Source organism: Enoplosus armatus, chromosome 3, assembly GCF_043641665.1.
Source record: "Enoplosus armatus isolate fEnoArm2 chromosome 3, fEnoArm2.hap1, whole genome shotgun sequence".
Classification (NCBI taxonomy): Eukaryota; Metazoa; Chordata; class Actinopteri; order Centrarchiformes; family Enoplosidae; genus Enoplosus; species Enoplosus armatus.
Genome location: NC_092182.1, coordinates 23,462,503 through 23,489,593, shown reverse-complemented (window position 1 = coordinate 23,489,593; position 27,091 = coordinate 23,462,503). Strand labels below are relative to the sequence as shown.

At 39.3% G+C, this 27,091-nt stretch overlaps 2 protein-coding genes across 2 annotated transcripts in view; one reads left to right on the top strand and one right to left on the bottom strand.

Moving 5' to 3' along the window:
- Positions 1–27,091, bottom strand: part of cenpp (centromere protein P) — an 81,825-nt gene that overhangs the window by 30,530 nt on the left and 24,204 nt on the right. The gene's annotated exons all lie outside the window — the stretch shown is intronic.
- aspn (asporin (LRR class 1)) lies at positions 2,810–7,296 on the top strand. The gene is made up of 7 exons (XM_070902478.1): positions 2,810–3,029; positions 4,099–4,211; positions 5,025–5,238; positions 5,736–5,846; positions 6,099–6,192; positions 6,558–6,696; positions 7,099–7,296. Exons 1-7 carry the CDS (start codon positions 2,810–2,812, stop codon positions 7,294–7,296), a joined length of 1,089 nt encoding a protein of 362 aa, XP_070758579.1.

The following is a 27,091-nucleotide window of genomic DNA, read 5'->3' as shown; positions in this document are numbered from 1 at the left end:
GTCATTCATGTGTTACTTGCCTGGAGTTCAAGCTGTTCTCATTTGACAAAAATGCAAAGTGATTTTCTATGGAGTACAGTCATTACATATCGTAAATATAAACACATGAGGGAAATTGTCTGAACCACCTCAAATGTCCAGAATTCCTTCAAGTACAAAGCAGATGGATCTTACACTAGTATGAGTGCTGAAACAATTAACTGATCAACAGAAAATTATCTAGCAATAAATCTGATAATAGATTAATCTGGCTCCATTGGGGACAATGTGATGATTTGCTGTTTTTCTCTACTGTATATGATTGTAAACTGAATATCTTTGGATTTTAGACTGTTGGTTGGACTTAAACGACTTAAAGACATGTTGTCTTGAGCTCTGTTTAAATGGGATAGAAATGTTTGACCTTTTTAATGATTTACCCAATTATATATATATATGATACCTAGTTGCTGTATGATACTGTATGAGAGTCCTGATGGGGACAGCAGGGATCAGAGGGGGGTAAAGGCTGGTGACGTTCCTCTGGTTTGGATGTTTTATGAAATGCAAACCTCTGGAGAACTGAGTATAATTCAGACTGTGAACAAAATCACTTTACCTGCACCAGTCTGACTGGAGTGAAGTCACATTTACTGGGTCGGTTTTCATGACTTGTTTGATAACGTGACAGAAAAACACAATAACATGAGAATTATCTCCAACTTACTGCCAAGTTGCTGAAGCAAAACACCACCAAGATGCAAAACACACATCAAGAAAACAGCCTCTTTTGTGGTAAATGTGCACATGTGGAACAAAAGGCAGTCTGGGTACAGAGGAAGGGTCGGTGCTGAGCGGTATTTGCTGTCGCAGCAGGATGCTCGACCACCACCACATACTTGTGGGTGGACTAACTGCTCAACTGAAGGGCTCAGAATCCATCAAGATTAACAGAAGCACGCAACCAGACGATTTCGGCCTCTCTCTGCTGGTTATGTGAATGTGTAATAGAGGAAGATATATAAATCACTTCGTGAATCACCACAGATGGTGAATAGGTGAGTGCTGGAGAAACATTTATGTTGGCTGCAAGAACTCATTTCCAGCAGAGGTTTTCAGAGCTTCATGGAAACACTGACAGAAAAACGAGCAGCACTTACTGAAACCGATCACTCCAGGAACTCTGCACGGCCTTTCATCATGCACTGTTTTAGCAATACATTCCTAAATCAGGGTAATTTGGGTCTGTAAAACTGAAACTCAACTGGAGCACTAAAAACAGTTTTGGTGGGTCTGAGGTGACACTGCTGAGCATAAGGGTATAAAGCTATAGTTTTATACAGTATGGCTCCAACACTCTACAGCGGTGGTCGCTATTAAGTCTACTAAAGCACTGCAGGAAAAGGAAATACAGTCGAAATGCTTGTATCCTGCTGCCATGGTAACCATCAATGATGGAATGTAAGGTATAAATTTAAGTACTTGTACTTGTATAAATGATAAAAGTATATGAAGCAGTTATCATCAGCTCCACCTCAACAAACTACAACATTAAAGTACTGATTACATGTTAATGCATCAACAATAACTAGCGAATACAATTTCAGAAGAAATCGTGGTGGGATTAAGCTGAGCTATATAGCTTGATGAACAGCCAGAAACTGCTTCATGTATAACTTAATGTATAGCTTGGAGCTGAACAGCACTGCTTGATAGATGGCTGGGAGCTAAGCTGTATTGCTGACTTAACTTTATATGAAGGAGCAGCTGAAGGAGTATGAAGAGTTAGTGTTAGTTAGAGTTAATAGTAGGAAAGGGATAAAGGGAGCTAAATGCAGTGTAAGCAACGAACCGTGTTGGCATTACAGTTTTAGTGTGAGGATTTACATGAGCTAAAGTGTACGGAGAAGGAGTTGAGGTGTCATTAAAGTGACTTTACAAGGGTAAAACAGCTTAAGTCTAAGCCCTACAAGTACTGTAATGAGCTGTAGTGTACTAGGAGTTGAGTTGTGTGTGTGGTTCTATGCGTGTCTATGACCATGTGTCTGTGTGTTTTTGTTATCACTAACTGTGTTTTGTTGCCTTAAAGCATCTGTGAGATTCAGTATGTGGCAGCAGTTTCACAGAAATATCTGTCTGTTGGTTTTTATATATTTAAACATGTATGCATGCATGTGTTTTCCCTATAGCATCTGTGGAGGACATTTATGTGTGAACATGTAAAATTTGTTCCTTCTTTGAAGGGCCATGACTTGCTTTGGTGTACTTGTATCTGCATCTGTGCATGTGTGCCTGACATCAGTTAAGAATCCACCAACTGTAGTTAATAGCAGAGGGACTCCTGGGTCAGACTGGTCACTTACTGGAGATTCATATGAAAGGCAGGAAGCATCGAAAGGACTTGAAATGGCAGTTACAGTTAAAAATGTTAGCAAATAACATCTGTGTTTATCTGTAATAAAGCTACTGTGACACCACAGAGATCAGAAAAACATTAAATTTCTGAGCTAGTGAAATACTATACTACTAAATACTACTACTGAACTATCAAAATTTTCACTTTCTTCATGAATACCATTTCAGTGGGTCATTCATGTGGAAAATGTAAACTGAGGTAAACTACAAGGTTCTGCAACTGTTTTGTTATGTTGATGTTGGAATAAAACTGCAGGAAAAATTTAATAAAAAAACATGCCACTGCTTGGACAGGTTCTTTCCTTAGTGCCATGACATCACTGTCTAGTCCTGTCTACTGTGTTGGAGCAAACCTGACCTCTGCCTTTTCCTACAGCTCTCCCTGGTTGCTGTTTCACTGACTTCTAATAAAACCATGAGGGTCTTCCTCCTGCTTTGCCTGCTGGCGCTGGGCAACGCGAAACCCTACCAGCCAATCAACATCATGGACTTCATGAAAAACTATGACATCATGATGGCTGACTCAGATGATGATGACGACGATGACGATGACGACGATGACGATTATGATGAAGATAAGAACTGTCCATCTGGTTGCCATTGCTCACCCAGAGTGGTGCAGTGCTCCGACCAGGGTTAGAAGCCACACAGTATGAACACATCTGGATCCACATGTTACTGTGAACACAGGGTGTTGAAGGCTCTGAGCTACATGCATGAATATTGATTACGGCTTGCTCTTTTACGTAATGTAGTGTAGTTCACCATTTAAGATTACCAGTGTTTGGTGTTATTCGACATTTTTTTCCTTGCCTACAAATCACATGAAAGGTCTAAAACCAACAACATGTTAGTCTGTCACTCGATGCTTTCAGACTTCCCTACCCTACCATGAAAATGATCTCATACTGAACAACCTGACTACTAAACTGTTTTATGTCAGAAAGTGATGATTAGGATTGTTTGATGCAGCTTGCATCAAAGAAAAAGGGAACTTTCTTCTGGGTCGAGGAGGCAATGCAGCCTACGAGGTTTCTCCACCTAACTTACCAGAGTGCGACACTGCACAGAGCAAGGCCATTATTTCTAATTGAGAGAACGGTAGCACTTCCCTGGGTGGCTACACAAGATGTAGCGGCACGCACTTCCCTGATTTTGAAGCCAGGTTTGATGTGAAAGTGGTGGAAAAGAAAAATATCAAGTTATACCTTCTATTTCCTAATTTGTCCTATTTGCCAGAAGAAAAATCAGCAATTTTATCACATTCACTGTCTGGATTGGCACATCTCGGCTATAGTACCTTGACTATTTACTCTGTCAAATGGTCCAACAGTATTTGACACAGCTGGTATCTGTTGCACTTACAGTAGAGCTCTGTATGACTGACTTTATTCTCATGAAACTTTGTTTACTGCAACATTAACACCTACGGCTATGAAAAAAGCCTGGGGGTCATTGCCACAGTTATAGACTGAATACATCAGTCGAGTCACTACCAAATTCGTTTAACTAGACTTTCTTAAACTGTGGTGCGCAACAACAACAGTGGCTCACTGATACATCATCATTTGTAACCTGAGATAGCAGAGTTTGAGTCAGAAAGACCTTAATGAGTTTTGTCACTCATACATCTCAGTATTTGTGCTGTTATGTAACACCCGGGTGTTGCATGCTTTAATCAGGCATTTTTGTTTTTCCCGACAGGTCAGATCGCTGTTCCTGAGAAGATTCCTGAAGACACTGTGATACTTGACCTCCAAAACAATGATATCACTGAGATCAAGGAGAACGACTTTAAAGGCCTCCACAAGCTTCATGTAAGAGAAACTTTGAGAACTGGTTTAGCCTGTAAATACTAATGAATACCACATCCCCTGTTAACATTAAAGAGACCCAAATATCACGCATGTTAAAGAAGTCCATCTGATGAAAACAAAATACATGAGCAAATAAGTTCCAGTCTCCAATTTCAAGTTTGAGTAATATTAATGGTATTGTATCGGTCTGCACATGTATTTACAGTCTAATCTATGGGATAATTAGGAGCACCAATCTCCTACCAATTAAAACTACCTGCTCAGATGAACAAATGGTGTCCACACATCAGCACAGTTCATGAAAAAGGAACGAAGTTGAAGATGGGACCTGAGAGACTGGCTTTAAATGAGTCACATGCAGACTCAAGTGGGGCCACTAACAGTGGGTCTATCTTTGATCTAGCTGATGTTTTCCCAGCTGGGAACAAACCACATCAAGGCCATAACTCTGGATTATACTGTACTGTATCAAGGCAAACAATCTGCAGCCACAGCTTTGTGCTAATCATCAAGAGTTAAAAGGTGCAGCCGACCTGAACCTAAATAGGGTTGAGTTTCATTTTTTTTTTTAATGCATTTTGATTCTGTTCATCGATTCTAGTTTTAATCAAATCTCTAGTCTCATTATTGAAATACAGATCAAAAACAAACCAAATTAAAAGCAAAAAACAGCTTTATATTAAGCAGATTTCGTTATCATTAAACATTAAACATTAAAATGTTCCAATCTTACACCTGCCGTAAGAAATGCAGCAAAACCCAGTTTAAATCAAGTAAGTTTTCTTTCTTTCTGATTCCTTTCTTTGACAACAGGGCCTGTTTCTGATCAACAACAAGATCTCTAAGATTCACCCCAAGGCATTCAGAAACATGGACCATCTCAGACTGCTGTACCTCTCCTACAACCTGCTGACTGAAATCCCTGCAAACCTGCCTCCCAACGTCATCGAGCTCCGCTTCCATGAAAACAAGATCAACAGAATCCAGAAGGATGCATTTAAAGGCCTGAGGAAACTCCATGTGCTAGGTAAGACCTGGTTTCAGCATCCTGTATCAGATTAGCAATAAGTGTTTTCGAAGGCCAGGGGTGTCCAAGAGAAGTCTGCAGGGTTTTTATTCAACCCAAACACTGCAGCAGTTGATTTTTATTGATTTAACAATGCTTTAACCAGAGCTTTAACCAGAGAGAAGTAATGAATAAATTGCTACACTGTAGTATTTGGTTTGAATGGTAAACCATAAAACAAGGGCCAACAAGTCCTCAAACCTACACAACAAAATAGGTTGTTCATCATTATCTTCCAATGACCCATATGACCATTTATTCATACTGTGTGTGTTTGTTTTCTGACATGCCACCTCCATGGTTAAGGTTGGTTAAGTTCTGACAAGCCGAACTACTTGGTAAAGGCTATGGAAAGATGGTGGTAATGGTTATAAGAAACGTGTATGTCCTCTACTGTAATCAGGAGATATAATGGATCATTAATAATTATGTCTCATGTTTTGTGCTTGTCCAAACAGAGCTGGGCGCCAACCCTCTGGCCAACAGTGGGATTGAGCTGGGAGCTTTTAACGGCTTGTCGACCCTGTATGTCGGTATGGCAGAGGCCAAACTAACTGCTGTACCAAAAGGTAGAATATCACTCACCTCATGTTGTGCTGATTTAAACAAATGAATGGTAAACTTTTCTTTCTCCTTCAGTCTGCCACCTACTATACTGGTCCTCAACTGTGCAATGAAATGAGGCATTCATACTGCTAATGTCTATTAATATGATGCTTTGATTTAAAAGGGTTATTAATTATTAAAATAAAGTAATGAAGTTAAGTATGCTTAATCCATCTTTTACATTGGTTATATTTAGTGTGTTTTGTATCTTCCAGACCTCCCATCCTCCATCACAGAGCTGAGTCTGGACTACAACAAGATCTCTAAGGTGGAAGTAGAAGACTTCATCAGATATAAAAACCTGCAGAGGTGAAAACTGGCCACATAATTTTATCCTATAAACTTTTTCCAATAAGCCAAGATTTTGTGCAAGCTGTCTGACTCTTCGTCAAAACTCCAATTTGAGTGTTTTGCTTAACATTCAAAAGATACTAAAAAAACTTTAACACTCAAGTGTAGAATAAAACAAAAAGCCATCATGTTGTACCTCAATGTTAATACATGATTTCATATAACATCATTTGTGTCCTTTAAGCTGCCAGGTTTAAACAAAAGGCTCTGTTTATGGGTTAGTTGGAATGGGAAGTTTGAATATAGGTTTGTTAATTTGATGTGTAAATCTGTTTTTTGCCACTTGAACATGAGTGGTGATACCTGTCAACTATCTTTTGCAGGCTAGGACTAGGTTTTAACCAAATCAAATATGTAGAAAATGGCAGCTTTGCCAGCATACCGAGCATCCGTGAGGTCCACCTTGACAACAACCGTCTGAAAAAGATCCCACCGGGCCTCAGCTCCCTGCGCTACCTCCAGGTGAGAGACACTATAACTAATCTGGCACTTTGATCAGTATCAGTAGATTAAGGTGCATGACAATGTCAGCTGGGTTTAGTTGACAGTTAAGTTAGGACTGCATCAAAAAGCATCAAACCCACTATGAGGGCAGGGCTTCTGAGATGCTGCGTGCAGTCACCGCGCACAGCGGTTGTTGGTCGACAAATAACTCCAACGCTAACTTCTGCTGAAGCAACAATGTCTCCATTTTTCAGCCATCTCAAATACATCAGCAACCTGGAGCTATAAAATGATGCCCAACTTTCCGACTTGTAACTCAAATCGTCTTAGTCTTTCCTGATCTAAAAGGTTGTGAGGGAAGGAAGGTAGCAGTTCACTCACAATCACTGATTAAAAAACAAATCCTCTCTGTCTGTTTAGGTGATTTTCCTCCATGGCAACAAAATCAGCAGTGTGGGAATCAACGACTTCTGTCCCATCAGGCCCAGTGTCAAGAAGAACCTGTACACAGGCATCAGTCTGTTTGCAAATCCTCTTAGATACTGGGATGTCCAGCCGGCTACCTTTCGCTGTGTGACTGGACGGAGGGGCGTTCAGCTCGGAAACTTCAGAAAGTAGAATTAGGGAGTGTAAATGATGCTTTCCAGACAGCTCAGAAATGGAAAACTGCCAATATCCTCGTTACAGTATAAGAAAGGAGCTGCAAATAGTGCTGATGGATAAATCAAGATGAAACTGCATTCCTAAAGGGTTTGCTGTTCAGGAAATGTCATTATATTGATGTATATTAGAAACTGTAGTACATAGATGTTGAATGCTGGTACAATTTAAACATAAAAGTTCTTGGCCTGGGGAGAAAAAAAACAAACAAAAACAAATGTCTAGTCAGGATGTTGGCGCTGAAAATTAATATTAAATGATAAGCTACAACACTAAGAAAATGTTTTAAGCAGCTAAATACAGTATACAGAGGGAGGATGAAACACCATGAACATCTGTACATTATAATTAAATTCAACATAAGAGCCCTGTCTACCTTTGTGAGGTATATTCTGTCAGGTTACCCTTAACATTTGTCCCTCAACTTTTGCTGTGTAAACTTTTGCAGGAATAAAGCGCCTCCCTCTGGACACTTTTTGAGCAAAACCACCCACTGCCTTGACTTGAGTAGTGCTACATGTTGATGGATTTTTCAACAAGAGATCTTTATCCTCTCTAGTTTCAAAATAAGACGACTTTTAATGAGATACAGTTTAGTAAAAAAATGTCTAAGTTTAAGATGCCTTTGTAACACTTCTACTTTTAACAAAATAGAGTTCTTCCCTCTTTTGTCATTTCCTTACACATTATAATTACGCCTTTTTAAAGTTGAGACATTGTAATTATCATAGAAGAGTCACTATAGGCCAGAGCTGTAACATAACAGGAGTCTAAAAAACACTTTCACCTAACCTAAAACATACTCCCCCTCCCCAGCAGAAGTCTGTACAGTTAATGATGCTGGCATTATTTAGTGCAATAAGTCACTTTGTCTTTGTGTGGATGTTTTATATTATCTCAATGCATGTCTGTATTGTCTTCATTTAGAAGGTGAAAGCTAAATGTCAGACTGACTGGATTATACATTGTCCTTGATGTAAACCCAACATGTCACTATAGCAACCAACTCCAAAGTTATCATTGAAATTATAAGCAGGTAATGTAACTCCCAACTCGGAAAGAGCATCTTCCTTACAAACATGTTCCTCCAGTGATTTCTCCTCTGAAATGGTGCTATATTTATTTAGTATGTCTTGTCTGAATAAACCTGGAACACCTCCCCATTTATGTCTTGTCTTGTCTCTAGGTTTGAGTCGGAAAGTTAACACTTGATTGTGTTATTTGAGCTATTACTGTCTTATCCTCTTATATATATGCTATATGAACATGACTTGACATATCAAGCAAATGAATAAATCTGCAAAAATCATCAACTCTGCATGGTTTCCAAAAATTGCATGAATGGATTTTAAAAGGGTAAAATTGTGTTCAAATAACTTTAAATCTCAAACCAAAGAGTCATATGTGGATTGCATACCTAGAGGAGCCGCAACAAATGGTTTTATGGATTAATGGTTATTAATAACGTAGTCATCAGTAGTTGTTTAGTCCATAAAATATCAGAAAATTATGGAAAATGTCCATCAAAAGTTCTCAGAGCCCGAGGTTACGTCTTAATATGTCTTGACAGTCCGACCAACAGTCCAAAACCCAACGACATACAGTTTACAATGATATAGAAGACCAGAAAATCCTCACATTCGAGAAGCTGGAACCAAAAATGTTTGGCATTTTTGCTTTAAAAATGAGAAACAATTCATAGATTATCAAAACTACTGCCAATCAATTGCCTTTGATTGACGAATCAATAAATCAACTAACGTTTCAGCACTAATTCTAAGTCAGGGGTGCACACACTTTTTCAGCAAGTGAGCGACTTATAAAATGACCAAGTCAAAATGATCTACCTACTAAAAAAATGCAAAACATATATTTATTTATAAATATATTGAGTATTCTTTATATGTACAATATATGTTGGTGTACCTTGCATAACTGCATGAACCCATATTGCACAATATAACTCTGTACATTTTTTTCATTACCTTACTCTGATGACTTGCACTGAATGGAATCAGCCAGGGATGCATTTTGCCGCACTTGGTGCACTTGTACGCACATGCGTGGTGACCCATGTGTCAGAAAAGATCAGATGTCAGACTGGCTGCCCTGTATGTCAATCAAGTGACAAATTTCATAGTGAGGATGGATGATAGGCTGACGTCTATTTTTTTCAATGCCATGCGATCTACCCACACTACCTTTGCGATCGACCGGTAGATTGCGATCGACGTATTGGGCACCCCTGTTCTAAGTAATGTTTCTTCGTGATATTCACTTTGAACTTGCCGTAGGGGGCGCAGATGTGATATTGTAGTGAGCATTACCTTGTTTAGTTTATTGTGAAAAATTGTCAAATTATTCTGCCAGTGTCTTTCCTTTGTTAGTAAAACAATAAGCAATCAGTTCAGACCTATAAAAAAGTGAGTTCTCCATTCTCACTGCAGCTAAATGTTAACTGGGACTAGTGTTGGTTTCCATTGTAGGAGGCTGATAAAGACCAGTTGAGCTATTGCTTCACCCACCAGCAGATGTCACTGCACACTAACAAGTAACTGGTAGTTTTCTTGGTGTCAGTGTAGGTCTGGAGATTGACCCAAAAGACTGAAGACACCCAGATAGTGATTGGTTCAGATTGGTTCAGAAGTCTACAGTGTTGAGAGACTGTGGCCTCCTGTGAGACTAACCCTCTATTCTGCAATTGGACAATATAGGGGTCCATTTTGTCTAAACTGTGCTGTTTTTTCTATGCTTTCCTATTGTTGTCAAATCTGTCTACTCTATCATTATTTCTACAATAAGCAACTCTCTAGTAGTTGGACTTATTTGGAAACTAGTCAAAGGACGAGAGGTCTTGGAAATCTTCAAATAATTCCTTAAAGGAACATTTACAAAACACATTTCCTTTGTATGACAACATTTCATAAATCTTTTGAACTTGCTTTGCAACATTTCACTTCTTTATTTCTCTTCGATTTTTGTACAGATTTAACAAACAATATATAAAATGTTGATTAGTGAGTTTAAAAGCTGCTGAAAGCAAATACATGAATTTCCAAAAATATCAAAGTATTCCTTTAATGGAAGAGAAGAAAACAATCGCAAATCAAGGTCCAGTTACTATTTTTTTCCTGAGCTTTCAACTGTATCACACTGTCTTCCTCAGAGGATTGAGTTTGCTCAATTGTATCTCAATCACATTTTTTTGATACTTTGTACCTGGATCAAGTGATAATTGATTAATCATTGTAAAACATTTGACCCTACAAGAAACTGATTTATTTTAAAACTATTCCTTACCCCAATATTTCAAACGTATCCACCAACACAATTAAGTGTCCATGTAGACCAAATGTTAATGAACAGACAGAACACAGGACCACATACTGGAGATCTGTTCAGATGTATCAATAAACTAGAATTACCACCCTGCAGTCAACTTCCAGTTTACATCCATGTCTGTCCAGACTCATATAAAATGTTGTGAATACTTAGATGCAATTGAATGAAAGTCAAGTGTATTTTTTGGCTAAATGGAAGTTATCACTATAGTGATCATACATATGTATGATTCCAGTAAATATACATTGTTGAACTGATTAACGAAGGATTATCATAGATGTATTGGCTAAACAGGTACACATGTACTTGATTACTATGTAAAGATGGATTCTTATAGAATATAACTACACAAAATGGGGCATTTTTGTTATGTCTTGGCAATTTTAGATGCAAAAGAAGAAACTAAACTCACTCACTCACATGATCACAATTAGCTAGGCGCGCTACAATACGTGGTTTGCGGTCACGTGATTCCAATGATGCTTGAAATTCAGAATGAGGTAGGAAGTGAAAGGCAGAGTGGACGTTATTGTTTACTCATTGTGTCGTCCCGGTCAACATGTGTGTGTGAAATCTGGAAACGCCCAATTCATTCTTAGATTATGGCTAAAAACCTATTTTGAGGCCACAATGACCTTTGAGTCAAAAGTGTCACCTACTCAGTGTCCGACCAACTATGAAATAAGGTCACAATTACCCCGTCTGTTCCTGGGTTACGATGCTGAATAATGGTCATAAATGTGATTTTCTAGGACATTAGATGTCACAGTGAAGTCAACCTTTCACTTCACTTCATCATCACCATTAAACATCTGTGTGAAATTTTGTCATAATTACCTCATACATTCTTGAGTTGTGGCCAAAAACATGTTTGTCAAGGTCATTTTTAGGTCACAGTGTCCTTTGACCTTTGAGTCAAAAGTCTTACCAATTCATTGTCTGACCAACTGTGAAATATGGTCATCAGTTCTTGAGTTTTGTCCAAAAACGTGTTTTGTGAGGTCACAGTGACCTTTGACCACCAAATTCTAATCAGTTCATCCTCGAGTCAAAGTGGACATTTCTGCCAGATTTGAAAAAATTCCCTCAAGGATTTCCTGAGATATCGTGTTCATGAGAATGGAATGGACGGATGGCCAACATGAAAACATAATGCATAATAAATAATAATAAAAACACTAACTCTTTTTCACTTGATTGATTGATTGAATTTTACTGATGGGTAAATGGGTTGGGTTCTATTTTGAACCCAAAATTTTCTATTTTTTCCATCCCGTGTAAAACAATGGGCATTGTGATATAACAAATTTCCAGTAAATTCAGGTAATAATATTGGGTCTATATGGAAGTTTCTTTGAAAAAGTTATTCATTTGTAACACACACACACACACAGAAATGATGAATGTGATGAAACCAATGTGAAAACGTGACGGCTGTGTGTGTGTTTTCTTTGCCCTCTCAGTCTCTCTGGGAGGCCCCTGTCAAACAGCAGCCAGCTCCCTGCAGACTCCCAGAAACCCAACACCTGCAAGCTGCCTTTGTCAGATCCATCTTAACCTGAAACTGATATCTACAGTCCACAGAAAACGAGACGGCGCTGCAGTACTGTACGACGACGTAGTACTGTGGATGGTTTGCTTTTCGACTGTTTTGTCTTTTTAAATGAAGACTCTTTGTGCTGTGGGTGGGGTGGATGGGAGCTGCCTCTCTTGCTTTCTCCAGGAAACATATGGAACAGATCTGCCGGTTGGCCAGGCCTCGTTCTGCCACGTCTCACAGCCACACACACACAAAAAATGGTCCTAACTTCAGGGCTTTTACCTCTTTTCACCCTCAGCTTTTACTCCTCATACTTTTTTCTATCTTCTACTTTACTCTAGTCATCTCCTCTCCCATCTTCCACTTTGTCCTCCATCCACGACTTCTCTCCACGACAGTTTCCATCCTGCACAAATGAGTCTTTAAACTAGTGAAGCTAGTCAGAAAACGTAAGCTGATCAGCAATATGAAGATGCTCTGGATGTCAAAGTAGAGTACATGTTAATTATGTCTCAAGTCAGTTGCCACCTCCTTCAAAGTGTGGACAAAAAGGGTCATCAACAGTTTAACAAGGTCTGTCCCATTCCAAAGACCAAAATAAATCCAGCACAGAAATGCAGCCTTCTTTTGCCTCAATATGCATCACAAAGGTTGTGTATCCTTTTTGTTAATTTCAACAATCAGTACCCAACAAACCACAGAGTGCCAGTCATTATGCAGTCAGTCCATGTCAATTTATAGTCAGACACTTGTCACAAGTTATACAGGGTTTATAATGGAGGCTCTCTGCCTCACCTGGTTCACCGTAAAGTGAATCGATTGAGGCGATTTTGTTTAAACCATCATCTATTAACGCAGGTGGCATGTTGGTGCAGTCGTTAGCACTGTCGCGCAGGAGGTAGAGCAGGGTAGAACGGGTTGGCGGTTCGATCCCCTTATCCACATGTCGAAGTGTCCTTGGGCAAGACACTGAACACTATGGTCAATGCAGTGTCCCTGGTGCGAGGGGTCCATGCTCCCAAAATGATCTTGCTCCATGCCCGAAGGCTCCCCAAGTTGTCGCAGCGTTTTATTACGTTATTTGCAGTAATTAATCAGCGCAGCAGTTTTTACAAGTTGGGAAAAGTCATGACACCGCCACGCTGCAGGTCAGACACCAGGCTGAAATCAGTTTATCACCAATTTTCTGTGAAACGACTAATTGACGAATCACTTCGGCCCAAAAACATCATGTCCCAAATACTTAATACGGGATATTAATTTTAAATATGAATTAATGAATTAAAACATAATTAATCTGGGATGCTTGTGTCTATGTCACTCATTCCTCAGCCATGCCATATTTCTTTACCTAATTCTGTGTTGATGCAATATTCCCAGAAAAGATCACTAAAGTATCAGTTTCATCCTTTTTCCTCTTTTAGTCGGCTCCTCCTCAATAAGTTCTTTCAGGTGAAAAGCTGCTGGACACTCCTTTCTATCTCTGCTGGATTTATTGTGTACTTTAAAGACTGTTTAACTGTCTGGGGAGATAAATCAGCCTTCCCTGTCTGCAGTTCAAATATTTTAAATCCAAAAACAACAAATTCAGATAACTTTTTTTATCCTTTTCTCCTCTTCTGCCTCCCTTATCTATCAAAATGTAAAAGCCATACTACAAGGCACATCATAATACTATAATAATAATAGTATTAATATTGATACTATAAATATGTCACCGCCTCAGATGATGAACTGTAGATGGGGTGTAAGCTCCAGCAGCTCCATGGATGGACTGCACTAATGAGGATCAACTTTATAATTCCATAGTGTTAAATCTAGACCTTTTTTAAAATCTTACCATCGTTTGGTGCTCTTTAAACCTAGATTAGTGTCAGACATGCCATTTGTAAAGTTCATAATCCAATCTTACTTGTCATAATGAATCGACTTTACACTGACAGTTTAGGGGGTTTAATTTTCAGACTTGGCTGCATTTTTGAGGTGGCTGGAGTAAAATGAGACTCAATCTCACTGAACTTGAGTTTGATGATAATTAGGTATGTGATGCCCAGAGTGTCAAAAATATTTTCCATCAGAGAAACGGGAGAAACATTGGGATCTTATAATTTGCCATATATAACATTACCTTTGTCATGTTTGTCTTCAGAGGATGCAGTGAATGCCCTTGGTTGTGCTGTGAGCCTGGAAGACGCTGGTTAGAGGCCAACAAAAGAGGCAGAGGAGGCACGGAGGGAGCTCAGGTTTCTCAGTATAAACTGAGGACAAAGTGGGCAATGGTAGAGTCATTAAGCAGGAGAGGGCCACTGCTTTCAGCCGCTCCTCTGATTGGAGACCCGAAAACCTCATCAATCACTTCACACCTCACTGATGAATTCAAGGCTACTGAAATATCACTCTACCTTCTAATTGTCATTAACTTTCCAGCAAGAAGAATGTCAGCGTTTCCTTTTCAAATCTGATGTTCAATCTTTTAAAAGACTTACCACGCAACGAGGTGAAAGGTCACCTAACTCTGCTTCTTCCTGCTATCTCAACCTGATGTCAAAAAGCTACAGAGGAGTCCTCCTTCTGCGGGGAAAAAATAAGTAAAGCCCATACAGCAGTACTGTTTCAGGAGAATTTCTAAGGACTGATATGACTTACAAGACAAGCGTCACGTGAACGTCAATATGTCAGTAATAATCCCTCAATGCACAGGAAAACTGTGTGCGCACAATTATGGTGTGTAAGTAAGGTCAGTAAGTTGAAGCAGGAAGTATAACTGTAAGGGACAGTTTGTGTAATAATGTTACCTTTCACCTTTGTTTTCTCTTCCAAATAAGTTTGTCTAACCCGGGGATTTGTTTCCAACTTGTCTGATCGTCTGACTGCTCATGGCTCTTGACCTGTCGGACTTCTTTTTAGCGATGTCACCATGTCCCCATGTCACAGCTACCAAGTTGGTGAGTCATCATTACTGATGACACAACAATGAAACGGACCAAACTACGAAAATAACGTTGCTAAAGGACCCATGTTGTTATAAACCAGAATTATTCTTTAACAATATCAGTAAAGACTTGGATCAAGATTTAATAAACAAATCAGAAACCTGTTGACCTTTGAAAAACGTATAGTATAGCACACCAACGGTAGGCCGTGCTATAGCTATTATAGTAAAAAGTAAGGCACTGGTATATTCTGGCATTCTATTGGTTGGGGCATTTTGACAGGGTTGCTGCAAAAAAAAATCTAAGAGAGCTCTGAGAGCAGACGTTTCACGAGCGCACAGCAGCAGCCTGAGTGCAAGGAGAAGGGCTGAAGCAGGAAATCTGTGCAATATATATGAGTGCAATCATACAGTTTAAGGAGAAACAGAGCATGCAGGGCTGGGGCATGGGCTGTTTGAGTGCGCAGGCAGGATTTTGAGGGAAAGCATTACAAAATCTGAACGTGAAATCAATAAGTCATGCTCTCAAATTGAAAGACCACGCTTTGAATAAACATGGGGGTGGGGGTGGGGGCCATAACAGGCCACATATGACTAAAGATGAGCTGCATATTAATATCAAAACTATCCAGATTAGAGTGGACATATTCTTGCAGGATCCAATGCACATGAGGGGGAAAGAAACACTGGGTTACGGTCCGGACAGTAAGTCCCTTCAATGGTTTTAGCCTTGCACATTTTATGCAAAGTTAACAATTACGTCGTAGCATTAAAACACAATTTCCACAGATCGTCATTAGTTTACTGCAGAAGCTCCTCCATTCAGAGCCCTTTGCAACCAGCACATCATCACCTTTTTTTTTTTTGTGCACGACAAGTCCTGCACAGTTACTGCCAACAAACCTAAATAACTAATGAGGCACAAAGTCTCCCCAGACTGCAGTCAACGCTTTCAGAGAGGAATCAAACACTTCAGGATGCCAAACTCACAGCAAAAGACTCTCAAAAGTTGGAGAAAATTGGACATTTAGTCTGTCAGCGCTCACTCAACACACATTCACTGTCCAAAAACACACACACACACACACACAAACCTAAAACATACACCACCAACTCATCCAGAGCAGAGCCAAGGCTAAATGAGGCCAATGAAATTAAAATGTTTAGAGGCATAGACTGAAAGGCCTGTTTGTTTCATGTGAGAGAATCCCAGCAGTGATGCTTTCTGCAGGGAAAAGACTGACATGAAAAATGAGCAACGAGGACGACGAGCCAATTGCTGTCTGGCTCTTGAGTGGAAAAACCTGGCCTATGATGACTGTGTGTGAGAGGGTGTGTGTGTGTGTATGTGTGTGAGTGTGAGTAAGAGAGAAAGAGAGTGTCGAGCATCAAAATAGTGAAATTAAAGTATAAAAGTAGTAAAACCATACCTGTTCATAAATAAAAAAAAAAGCTGTTGCTTCACCAGTTGATTCCAAACTTGAGTTTCTACACTGAAGCCAGCAGAACCAGTTTTGTCTTACGAACATTTAAAACCAATTAACAGTCATTACTGTTCTTTCATTCAGAGATATAATGTGCTAAGTATGAAAAGTGAGAAGCAGTACATGTTTAATGGACATAATCTCCTGCCGTCTGCTGCACCAGCTATTATCATATATAATAACAACATCAATAACAGCGTATGCAAAACGTCCATCCTGGTGTAAAAGACTCAGAAATAAAAACATAAACAGCTACAAGTTTCTGTTAGAAGTGACCAAAGCAACAAAAAAGTAAATTCAGCAGAAGGTAAAGGATATAGTCTGTCACAGACAATGTGCTCCTGCTGGTTGTGGCTCAGGAGGTATAGTGGGTATACTGATCACAGGGTTGGGGATTCGATCCCCAGATCCTCCTCCTGTCCACATGTCGATGTGTCCTTTGGCAGGACACTGAACCCCAAATTGCTCCCGATGGTCAGGCCACCGAGTGTGAGTATGTTGTAATGCACTTTGGATAAAAGCATTGTATAAATGCAGCCATATTGAAAAAACTTTTCCTCTGGGTTTGGTATTAGTCCCTCCCATCTCTCTGACGGGTCCATCAGGACCAACAACTAATAAGGTATGACAACCTGTTTTTTTTTTTTTCATTTTTACTGAATGTATTTTTGTGTAGTTCAAGCTAGTAGTGTTTGGGGAAGGACATGACTTTTATATTAGTTTTATTTATGAAAAGGTGTATTTGTCTTCTACTATTTCCTTTTGCGATGTGACGGCTGTTGTTGACTTGCAAAAGGCGAAAGGAGTATTTCTATCAAGCACACACATAATTTCAGGGTTGTTTCAGAGGAGTTTTCAAGTGTCTCTGAATCAACCAAAGAGGACATGATTCTGTCAGTTTCTACCAGGTTGTGTGATATCCCTGATCACCCCATCAGCCTCCTGCTTTCATCACAGTTAAGAATTATAAGAGTCTGAATTCAAAGACTGCAAGAGTTTTTTCTGCAGTTTTGAATAGGATTGAAAAGCTTGAAAAGTTTGCCTACGCTGATTCAATAATATCTTGCAACAACTGTAGAATACTGTAATATTATTATAATACTGTAATATTTACTGTACAATTTCCCCCCGGGGATCAATAGAGTATTTCTGAGTAACAACAATCTTTGGCTGGAAGCCAAATAAAGGATAATTTGAGGTTTCTGGTATTAAATTTATGGACAAAATGGCATTAAAATTGTGTTAAGGGTATGCTACAGCCTTAATGAAGGCATAAAGACAGACAGGAGAGCAGAAATGAGAGAGACAGACAGAGAAATACAGAGACAGACAGGCAGTCATAGCCAGAATCACAGACACTGTTATTTTAGCCAGTAGCGATATTAAAGGAAGAGCTTTTGAAGAGCAGTCCAATAAAAAGAGATTTTATCCAGATGGAGTCTACTGCTGAGGAGACAGCCGTGTTCTCCTCATCACAATTAGCACAGAGGGAAACATTCAAGACCACAATGTCCTATTAAGCAGACATAATTGCATTAACATGGGAACTTCCCAGAATTCCCCTGCCTTCACAAACACATGAAAAACGCATTGACTTTAACCACAAACAATGATATAGATGAACTGTAACTGTAGTAGGGAGAAGACTGTAGGCTACTGTACCACGAGTATGATTCATTGACTGAAAAAAAAAGAAAAAACAACATACCATTTTTACAGGTCAGTAAAGCCTCAGCCTGCCTCAAAAACTTACAGTTGAGAAAAAATTTAAATAGATAATAGAAACTGGTGTTCCCCACAACTGAAGAATTTCAAGCTACTTTAATTCTGCACCAGAGCCATGAACCAATACGTAGATTCATCGACTGGAAATACAATAGTCAATAGATTTGACATCTTTGGGTTTTAGACTGTTGGTTAGACAAAACAATAAATTTTAAGACTTCACCTTAGGCTTCAGCAAAATTGTTATGGGCATTTTTTTTTTTTTTTACAATTTTCTGAGATTTCATAGACCAAATGGTTAATCAATTGATCGAAAAGACTAATCATAATTAATTAAAGTAATCATTACTGGCAGCTCTAATTTACAGCGTTCATGGGAACTTGGAGTTTTAACTCATCATAGTAATAAAATGAACTCAAACTCATGCCGGAAAGTAGCACATTGAAATTCATTGATAATAGCTAAGTGACAAGATGGTTTAACTCTGTGGAAATGTACTTTGCCTCTGCAAGCAAATCCATTGACAACAGCAATTCCACTGAAATGAATTTGGTTGACAAATTATTTTTCTTAGTATCTCTCTGAAGTGTAGATGACGTGCATTACAGAATCTGTATCTTAATACCATTGTCATCGAAGGAAAACATTGTGATTGTGAATCAGGCCACTTCGAAGCACAATCTGACCTTAAAACGAGTAAAACAGAATATAAGCAGTTCAACTTTAAAATTGACAGTGTGCGACAACCAGACGCTGGAAAACATTTTTGTTCTAAAGAGCAGACGACAGACTTCGTTGATTATTGTTGATTCTAGCATTTCGTGCAGTTGTATTTGTTTAAAAAAAAAAAAAGAAGCGTGTATCTAGTGATCATTTTCCTTGTACTGTTTACATGAAGATAATATTGATTGCAATAAACATTTCTTTGTTCCCAAATAAATGTAGGAATTGTGGGAGAAAATCGTGATCTCAATTCTGAGTGGACAAAAATAGTGATTCTTATTTTGACCAGAATCGTGCAGCCCTTTCTTGAATCAACCTTTTTGCAGTGTGGTGATAGTACCCGATAGTGAGTAAACCTGTAATTAACAGCACTTAGAAACAGTGTGACCCAGTATATAATACACAATTATATAAAATCCCCCAAATTACCCAAATACAAGTCTTATCCCACCGTCTGTCTGGGCAGAAATGTTTGGATAGCAAATTCTACAGCATTAGAAAACAGAGAACAACTATCCAGTACCACCCAACACTGGGACCCCCCCAACAGAAAACACTCTCCATATGCTTTGGTCCACACGCACTTGTGTAGATCACAGGTTTTCAATTAGTCCCAATATACTGCAGTTGTCAGTGACGGCTATCAGCCAGCCAATAGTGGGACTTGTTAGTTTTAATGAGGAGCACTGAAAATGTTAACAAGCTGCTCATTTTGGGAACTGAAGAGACAAAACAACCTTCATTCTGCAGCATTTCAGACAGTGGAGAACTCACTGATATTACCTGAACGCTGTGACACAGAATGAAGACAAATGCCAAAGGCTACATATTTGGGAGTAAGAAACATTTTCCACTGTGGGAGAAACAATCGTGTTGTAAAGATTCAATATCAATTACTCATCAATTGATATTCTTTTACATTATATTGTTTAAAAAGTGAAAAGCCCTTGTGTTTGACGTCACATCCAATTATTTCAAGAACCTTGTTGTCAGTGCACCATGTTTAGTTTAGATGTCAGAAAAACCAAAATGCATTCATCTTTACTGAGATCTTATCAACATAAATCCTTAATCCTGATTCATTCCATGAACAAAGTTTCATTTTCAGCAGCCTCAGGTCCAACAATGACGTATGATACCTGGAAACACATGTCGACTATGAGCTCCATCTGTTTTTATCTCTCTCAGTGGGATCCAAGTCGCACAAAGTGCCTTCTAGCTGTAAGTAAGCCTTTACCTTCTGACTAATAAAGATGGTGAATGCTCAGCTGGGACGGGTGACCTGAAGACAAATGAACCACTGTGTGAGAACACCAGGGGGTCACTAGATTAACCATTTAGATATTTAGTATTTCAACAGATTCAAATTCAGCATGAATCACGTTTGGGCCAACACTTAACTGTCCCTCAGTTTCTGTCTGGCAGGAGGAAAATGCCAGGAATGCTAGGATAACAAATCCAGTAGTCATCAGAGAACAGAGAACAACTATCCAATACCACCGCACACTGGAACCCAGTCAGCCAGTAATACTCTCCACATGTCTCATACTGGTTTAGTCCAAACCGTCATGTCTCAGTTGACAGTCTAATCAGAGTCGGTCTCTTGTCCAGTACCAACAGACAGAGACCATCATCACTAACAGAAACACTGCAGACACAACACAGCGCCAAGACAGTGAAAAAATAAAAGATTTGATCAGAAGGAACAAAGGCACTTGTTTAATTTGCCAAACTCTCTACATAGAGGCTGTACAAATCTGTGGTTTCACTTCTTTAACTTGTGCACATCTTTGCTGTAAAACAAATCAGTGCCAGTTACCATAGTTGTTCCACTATGTGCATGTGTTTCTCAAATGCTTCTCAGGCTGTTGATCAATCAAATCAAATACCTTTTATATAAAATGAGCCTTGTAGTGGTAACTATACATCTACTCAGAATTCCTGTGTATTGGTTTTCCAATTACAACGGGCGTCTAAGTTTCATGTATTAATGGGGTGGCAGGGTGAGTCACTATCTCCATTCCACACACGGCAATAACGTTACAGCCCTCTGTTGGCTGTGGCACACCAATCTCAGCTACTAACAGGTTAGGACACCTATGGAGTTCTATCAGAAGAGATAGCCATCATTCACTAGGTAAGAAACTTGTTTGTTTTTGCACACTCAAATCAAAACATGGGTTAGGGGGTTATAATTAATAATAATAATAATAATTCACCACAGCTGAATTCAATGGCTCTTGATGAAGTCTGAGGCAACTAAACCAAGAACAAACCAAAGGAGAGAACTCAAACTCTACCATGAGACTGCAAGGCCTCCCTTTGGCCTGGACAGGATACAAAAAAAGCCTCATATTCCTGCAGGCAAATGGATATCTTGAACTGAGCATGTAATAAAAACAAAACAGGAAAGAGTACACATTCAACTCAGCATGTGGATTTTTCTTCAAAATTCAAACAAGGACAGCATTCTGGCAAGAGATCACTGTCATATCAAACTTATTGGGAGGTAATTGAAAGCATGCTCCAGGTCCAGGTCTGACATCAATTCCTGAACCTTCACTAGTTACAACCACCAGCAATACAGCAATTTATCAGATGTCTTCCAGAGAACTTGTGTTGCATGACAGAGTCGTATGTGCAACAGCAAACTATAAACCCCGGCCTTCCTCCCTATGCATCCTCAACATCTGCTCTGCATCTGGCTCTGACAACAGGAACCATACATAGACAGTGGGCATACTGCAGTTTACAGAAACAGCTCTACAATACAGCTTCACAGTGATACACTATACATCAAGCAAACAAGCAGTCACAGCAAAGAGCTACACAAATGTATTAGATTTAAATTTGATCTGAACATAAAAACTGCATTTATAATTAGAATTCCTCTGCTTTTAAAACGATTATGTTTATGATTTTACATAGGAATAGGCCTCAAATTATACCTAATAAATCCGAGTTAGTGACTAACAGAAAATAGAACGCTGCTCATTTTTAATGAGGAATGATGTTGAGAATACTGAGTATTCCTTTTCCCTTTCCAATAACATTGCATGACAAAAAAAATTCAGTGTAACAAAGATATGATGTGGAAGAGGCCATTACTACATACTGCCAAATGTGCAGTAAAACAATACAATCTTTGTCTTTAACCCCTGAGCTCTGGAAAAACATATAAATGTTGTAGAAATTAATAACTAACCTGTCGTTTCTAAAACTAAAGTGGTGGTCTCCTTGTGGAGGCTGCAGTTGTTCTGTTTTAACCATCAGGTCGTCCTCAGGTCCTCTGGGACTGAAGTCCACGGCTAAATGCCAGTATTTGAACCAAAACTCGGCATGAGGAAAAACACTCACTTCTACAGTAAATAGGAAGACAGAACACTTCTCCTGCACAGGGGTTTACTTCCAAAAGATTACAGGGGGAAAAATAGACCTACAGTAATACAGACCTAACAACTCAACTGCTGGAACAACTTGTGCAACTTCACTTGTGCATTTGAGGGAATGACATGTTATGTTTAAAAAGAGTAATGTCACAATGACAACTAAAGATAAAAGATGAGTCATACAACAACTGAGCTACTGAGTTTAAATGAGTCTTAAATTTGAAACACAATTTGAAACACTGTCCCAGCAAACACGTGTTGTCAGTTAGTCCAGGCTCACTCTTGGAAGTCATATGCATGTCCAGGACAGGTTCCATATCTGGACGTCCAGCCAAGATCACTTCTGATAAACCAATGCCAAATATCAGTAGACATTCAGAACTGGCTCAATTGCTTGCACAAGCAGTTTGGTATTTCGCTGACCTTGAAATTTCCTGTCTGTGTGGTGTTTTGGTGCCCAGCGCACTCAGTGCTCAGGTGGGAGGCACAAACAAGTAGGAGGTTCATTCATTCAAATGAGGTAATGTGATGAGAGTTGTTGGTATTTTTGGTCTTACACATTGTGCTTCCAAATGTCGACATTGACATGTGGACAGGGGGAGCCAGGGATCAAACCCCCATCCCTGCGATTAATGGACGACCTACTCAAAATCCTGAGCCACAGCCTGTGATGGCTTCCTATATTATATTGTATAGTATGCTATAGTATTTTGTATAATATCTGTACAGAGGAATGGATGGTTATGACAGGAGATCTCCAGCGTCAACTACATACTGAGTGCGTTTTTAAACAAACAGCAGCAGCTGAGAGTTCCGGTTCATTTGCAAAATGTCTCTGAAAGAAACACAAAATGACTACAAACGCGCTTGTAGTCACCATTAACTCCTGAGAAAAATGTCTGGCTCTTCCACTTTCTTCACCAGCTAGTGTACAGTGAGTTTATCACAGCTTGTTTTCTAAAAACAGCCGCCTGTGTCTGTCAGCGTTGGGTGGTCATTTTCTGCAGGTCAGTTTGATTTGTCTCTGTTTAATTTCACAAGGACGTTAATGGAATTGAAGGTGGTAGCTTTGTGTCAACCATTTAATTTGAAAAACATGTAACACTCACTGCATAACGATAAATAAAATAAAAAAAACCTCACTGTCAGGTCTGCAGCTGCTGGCGACAGCCTAGAGCTAGCGGGTGGCTATGTCAAAACACCAAAACACATAGCTCTCAGCGGTGGGTTAATACATCATGTCAGTTGTCAGCCAGACCCATGCAGACCAAGGCTGTTTAATGCTTAGCCAGGTGGTCCACTGTGTCGAAAGCTACTCTGCAGTCAAATGGGCGTCTGTGTGTGGAGTAAATTCACTGACGTATGTTGTTTTGTCTAGGCTGGCTTCAGCCTGGCGTTACGTATCGCTCGCTTACACCTGTCACCCTAAAACCCAGCTCACCGTCACATCGGCCGCAGCTGTCAGAAGAAATAAGCCAGAAAAAAGTTTAATGTTATGATGACTGTGTTTACATGAGAGAAAAGTGGTGGGTTTTGAGCAGGCAACCTCAAGGATTACAACACACAAGTTAACTGGTTTTACAAGTTTGCTGAAAATAGCATTTTATGACTCAAGCAGCCTCTGCTCTTTCAAATAATACAATTATTTAACTACTGGAACAATGCACAGATATAAAAGATTAGACAGTGGGCTGAGTGGTTAGTTGAATTTCAGGTTAGAGGTTGTTGAAGCTATTGTTAATTAACAATTTTCAGACAATTGATTCATCGAAATTTTTCATGTGCATCTCAGAGCTCTATTAAGTTACTGCTAATACAAACAGAACATTTTCTACTGCTGCTGCTTCACATTAAAAGCATTCAACGGGCAAAACACGGGGTGTCTTTTATTGTGAAGCAGTCACAGAAAATCGCAATGTATTCATCACAGAGGTTAGCACAGACTGTCATCATTCATCAACCATGCATCTATAAAACAGAACTTGGTAATTTTTGGCAATTTTGACAGGGGATCAGCTTCAAATATTGCAAGGAGTAAAGGAACAAGAAGTAATGAAGAGTTGCAGGCGACAGGCTGCACAACTCAAACTCCTCAGCAAGGTAACCAACTCCTGTTATCGTGCTCTGCTGTTGTGTGGAAAACTACTCACGCCATGCACAGAATGAAATCAGACCATGCTTTTATTTTTAATTAAAACAACGTGAGTTTGTTTGGTTGCACTGTAAACAGATAGACCAGTTGTCCATTCCATTGTACTAAATAGGTTTCAGTAAGTAGCTGCTTTTGTGTTGATTTCAAATCAACCAGGACAGAAATCTTAAGGCTTACAACTGTAAAGGTGCCATTACGCTTCAAAAAATCTAGATTTTACGCCATGGCATAGGACCACATCTAAAGGATAAAATGTTTACACCTGTTCTGAATGGAGAGGGGCATGTGTGATAATTGTAAAAATGGGGATAACAGCACACACTTTCAGACAGTCTCTCCTCGAAAGCATTCATGGTGTTGTGTGTTATGAGTGGGTCCCTATTTCGTTTCATGTACAAGCGACAAGATACACATTCCTACCACCAGTTTGACGCTATTCCTCTGATTGACAGTCGCCAGCGATAACCCATGAAGAAACGCAGTAATGCACCGACAAAGTCAGTGACAAAGAAGATTGTGCAATGTTTTATAAGGAAGGAAATGGCATGAAACATGTTTGTTAGACCTCAAGGATACACACGATGTGTTCTGATGAGAAACACTGAATGAAAATATTACTTTCTTTGTTTACAATAAAACTCCACAGGGAACCTTTAAGGGGAGCACAAACATTACAATTAGGTGGCTATTTGTATTTCTGAGTTGGGCATGTTAGACCAAGTCCAGTCCACTCTGGACCAGTTGGTGTTGACAGTTGGGAGGGAAAAATAATAGAGTGTAAAAGTTTTCTCTTGTCAAGCTATCAATATATCAATATATGTCCATTTCTCTTTTGGTACAAAAACACAAGGATATAGTGTGTGTTAAGTGTGTTGTTGTGGGTGGCTTTCCCCATTGACTTGCTTTATTGTGCAGTGGAATACCAGTGAAACCACCCTGACAGCCCAAACTCTGGTATAGAAAATTAGTGACAGTAAAAACATTCTCCAGTTGCTGGCCCTCTTCCCAGAGTCATAAAAGTTTAAAGGTGTTCATAATTGCTAACACACCTGTAACAGTCTGGGCTCATGTTCCTTGGATGTTTATATCTGGGCCCCCTTCTTTTTCCTCTTCTCTTGAACACTGAAAGAGTCACATGTTTTCTATTTAACTGTTAAACTTCAGTCTTTGCTCTTTTGCTCTGCTTGTTTATAGAGAAGTACTGTCTCTTGTCATTTTTTTTCTCTTTCATTGCACCATGTCTGGGGACAACACAGAAAAAACTGCAAATTCTTAAAAACTGCTCTGGGGAAGCCCAACATCTCTCTGGTTTGACAACCAAGGTTGAAATCAACCCAAGAACAGCTGGACCTCAACAGCTGTTGAATAGACTGAGTGAACAGTGTCTCTTCATTTCTATTACTGAGAATCTCTTGGCCTTTCTGCTTTGGAAACTTCTTCCATACTTTTTTTTTTGCCATTTTCCAGTAATTCTGTTTTTGATTCATTTCTGGCATTTTTGTGTTTGTCATATTGGCACTTATTTATTGATGTGTTATTGCCTGCACAGCACTTCATAACTCTTTCGAAAAGCAAGGCTGTAGAGGTCTGATACATATTAAAGCATAGAGATGCATTGATTAAAGAGATGAAAAGCTGAGATATGTCTTGTCCAGAATGTTTTCACAATATCTTCCAGGGATCATTCTGGTTAGAGTTGACTTAGATCACTGAGAACCTGTTCACCTTTTACAGTCATCTTCAGGAGCACTTTCATTCTGTTCTCAAACTTGGTGCAGATTCTTATCCCGGCCGCTTCATATTTGGATGCAAATTGTTCTTGAGTGAGGGTAAGATGTACTGGGAGAAGAACTATTGCTCCTTTCCATTGAAAGAGTCAGATAAGGTGGTTTGGGGATGTGATAAGGATGCCTCCTAGATGCCTCCTTCTGGTTTTCTGGACACGTACAACTGGGAGGAGACCTTGGGGTAGACCAAGAAGATGGTGAAGGGATTATATATATCCTATCTGGTCTAGGAAGACGTCGGGATCTCCCACGAAGAACTGGAGCTGGATGCAGCTGGGGAGCGGGACATCTGGGCTACCTTAGGGTCCAGTTATGTTTGAACAGAACTAGTTTATATAACATGTTATCTGACAACATCAGAAATCAAATGTGTTTATAGTTGTTCCAAAAGGCAACATTCAAAGGCGAAGTGAAAAGCCGGCCGTCATAAAGAGAGGGGAAATAATATCGCCAGTCAACAGCTTTGTTTGAGAATTATGTTTGCATTAGATCGTCAACGAATCATAATTTTTACAGTTAAATGTTCTTCAACTTCAATAACTACTGAAGCTGAAGGGGACCCTCTCTCTCTTTCCATTCATTTCCTGCCTGCCTCTTCACTGTCAAATGTCCAATAAAGGTGAAAATGCCAAAAATCTTAAATCTTAAAACTAAATAAAAAATAAATAATAGAATAGA

Excerpts from the sequence above, each read along its gene's own strand:
- aspn (XM_070902478.1), top strand. The coding sequence starts at position 2,810 with ATGAGGGTCTTCCTCCTGCTTTGCCTGCTGGCGCTGGGCAACGCGAAA. Across the intron at positions 3,030-4,098 it reads GGTGCAGTGCTCCGACCAGG|GTCAGATCGCTGTTCCTGAG; the intron begins GTTAGAAGCCAC and ends TTTTCCCGACAG. Across the intron at positions 6,697-7,098 it reads GCTCCCTGCGCTACCTCCAG|GTGATTTTCCTCCATGGCAA; the intron begins GTGAGAGACACT and ends CTGTCTGTTTAG.